Source organism: Charadrius vociferus, unplaced genomic scaffold (assembly GCF_000708025.1).
Source record: "Charadrius vociferus isolate BGI_N301 unplaced genomic scaffold, ASM70802v2 scaffold484, whole genome shotgun sequence".
NCBI lineage: Eukaryota > Metazoa > Chordata > Aves > Charadriiformes > Charadriidae > Charadrius > Charadrius vociferus.
In genome coordinates this window covers 158,311-161,095 of record NW_009648074.1, presented here as the reverse complement: position 1 = coordinate 161,095, position 2,785 = coordinate 158,311, and the positions used below count along the sequence as shown (strand labels likewise).

The 2,785-nt window shown below is 60.2% G+C and overlaps 1 protein-coding gene across 1 annotated transcript in view; it reads right to left on the bottom strand.

Moving 5' to 3' along the window:
* Nucleotides 1–76: 76 nt before the first annotated feature.
* The window catches only part of PRR29 (proline rich 29), a 4,248-nt gene continuing 1,539 nt past the window's right edge, over nt 77–2,785 (bottom strand). The window contains exons 3-6 of the mRNA XM_009883849.1: nt 2,027–2,142; nt 617–792; nt 414–484; nt 77–108 (exon numbers count right to left, since the gene is read on the bottom strand). Coding sequence (XP_009882151.1) covers nt 77–108; nt 414–484; nt 617–792; nt 2,027–2,142 — 395 coding nt within the window. The remainder of the gene's footprint in view (nt 109–413; nt 485–616; nt 793–2,026; nt 2,143–2,785) is intronic.

The window sequence follows — 2,785 nt, the reverse complement described above, 5'->3', positions numbered from 1 at the left end:
ATGCTCAGAACCTGCAGGATCTTCTGGGGTCAAGGGCTGGGACGTGCAGGAGAAACCACCTTGGGAAGCGTGGAGCTCACAGCCTCTCCTCCACCACATCATAGTACTCTACGGAGAGAAAAGGGGAGCTGGAGGGTGTGCAATGGTCACCTCCAGGATCCGATGGATGGATGGAGGGAATGGGGAGGGCTCAGCCTTTGACCGGGAGCTGCCCGGTTGAGGGTAAGATGTTCCTCATTGAGGGACATGGGGAGAACAGAGAGAAAAGGGGAGTTAGAAGATGTGCAATGGCCACCTCCAGGATCCGATGGATGGAGGGAGTGGCTCAGCCTTTGACCAGGGGCTGCCTGGTTGAGGCTTGCTTGATGGCAAGATGTTCTTCATTGAGGGACATGGGGAGAACGTGTCCTTACCCGATGCTGGTGGGATGTTGGCTCCCACGGTCCCCGTGGCGCTGGGGGGTGGAGGAGGAGGGACCGCACTGCTGGAGAGGAGCGAGAACAGGAGTAAACGCCAGCCTGGCATTGCCCCTTGTGTCCCAGCTTGGGCTGGACGTCCCATTACACCAGGGGCTCCAGGGACACGCATGCAGCCCCGCAGCACCCTCGTTACTCACACCTCCCCATCCTCAGCTAACGAGCTCGTGCCCAGGTACCGCACGGCCGCTGGTCTCCGATCCTGTGCTGGGACCGGCCATGCCAGGAGGGGAGTGGGACTGGGGTAGGGGATGTAGTGATGGTGGAACACCACAGCCTCCTCTTCCTCTCCGGTCTGCAAAGGTACCGCCATCGCCTGCGGGGAGGGACAAAAGGCAGTGCTGTCACCTTTGGCAGCCATCTCCCTGGGGCACCACTCCCCAAAACACCAGCCAGACAGTTCCCACAGAGCCGCACTTGCCTACGATGCCACCGGCACGGCTCTGCCAGGGTCTGGCTGGGTGGGCTCGAACCCACACGAAACCCCCCAGTGAGCCAGCGTGGGAACCCGGCTGCTGGGGACATGGGGAGGTGGCAGCCCCACAGCCGGGACCTCAAAATGCTGCTGGGAAGAGCCCGTTTGATCCAGACGCTGGGATGTGACAGGCAGGGTCCAGTCTTGGGTGAACTGGTGGGCGCTGGGTGGGCAGCACAGGAGGGGACGTGCCTGGAGACACCAGCTGGAAGCGAGCAAAGCAGCAACCCGCAGCCCAGCTCTCACCCCCGCCAAGAAAGCAGCACTGGTTTCTCCCCACGGAGATGAAATGTTTAATATGATTTGGTGGCTCCCCAGTTCAAGAAAGACAGGGAACTGCTGGAGAGGGTCCAGCAAAGGGCAACGAAGATGATTAGGGGACTGGAGCACCTTTCTTAGCCCCACAGCCGGGACCTCAAAATGCTGCTGGGAAGAGCCCGTTTGATCCAGACGCTGGGATGTGACAGGCAGGGTCCAGTCTTGGGTGAACTGGTGGGCGCTGGGTGGGCAGCACAGGAGGGGACGTGCCTGGAGACACCAGCCGGAAGCGAGCAAAGCAGCAGCCCGCAGCCCAGCTCTCACCCCCGCCAAGAAAGCAGCACTGGTTTCTCCCCACGGAGATGAAATGTTTAATATGATTTGGGTTCGAGATGGACTTTTAAATGAAAGCCCTCGCAGAGCCATTCTGCCTAATGAATAGTGCTCGGCCTCACTGCTCGGCCGCCGCAGCCCAGCACTGCACCCTGCCCGCGCTGCAGCACGCAGGGAGGGTCCTGGCTCTTCCCAGCTTGGAAAAATCACCTCCTAGCAGCCTGGATGCGATCTGTGCTGGCAGAGCTGGGGGTCAAACCAGCACAAAGAGCCTCAAAACCCCAAGGGGCTGCAGAGCCTGGAGTGAGATGGGCTGAGACCACCCAGCTTCCCCGCCCGGAGGGGTCCCACGCTGTGCCAAAGCAGGACATGGGCATCCTGCTGTCCTAAGCAGCTCTGGGAAGGTCCCTTTGCCCACCTCTTTGGTCCTTTTGGTCCTTTGGTCCTACAGTCCCTTTGACCATCCAGCGTCCCTGACCCTTACCTGGGCAGCAGCCGGGGATGGCCCGAACCCAAAGGATGTCAGTGCCGACACAGCCAGGCTGTTCATCACCACCTGGTGCATTTGGGAGTTTTGAATCATCATCAACTTGATTAAATCTGCCAGAGAGTAAGGGGCTCTGCATCAGAGAGAGATCAGAGCAAGGGCACGAGAAACACGGCCATGGGATGAATGCGTGGGATGGGATGGGGCGGCACCAAGGCTTGTCCCTGTGCCCAAGTGGTGGGAGCTAAGCCAGGCTCCCCCCCCCTCTCCCATTTTGGAAGGCCCATGTGGCATTTAAAAATTATTTTGCTTGGATAAAGCTTTAAAATAGCCATATTCCAGCCTTTTCTTATTTGCAAATGTGATTAAACATCTGCTCTGGCTTGCTGAAGGCTGCTCACAAAAGGTGATTAGCGGTGCTGGAGGCATCAGACTTTCCACCCATTCGGAGGAGAATTGCTGTGGTCCTGGCAGCGCTCAGCGGCTTGGCACGCCTCTGCCTTGGCGCCAGGCGGCAGAGCCGGTGTCCTCGGGGTGGCACCGCGTGGGGACCACACCAGGGTCAGCTCCGCTTCGCACCGCGTCGTGCATGGGGTGGCTCAGAAACCCTCCCAAGGAGGCAGGAGCTGGGGCTGGGACCCATCTCCATTCCCAGGAGCTGGGTCCAGCAGAGGAGCAGGCTGGGGATGCTCGGTGCCTCCCCAGCCCCTGCCTGGCCCCGCAGGAGGCGCTGGGACCCGGAGCGGCCGTGCACGT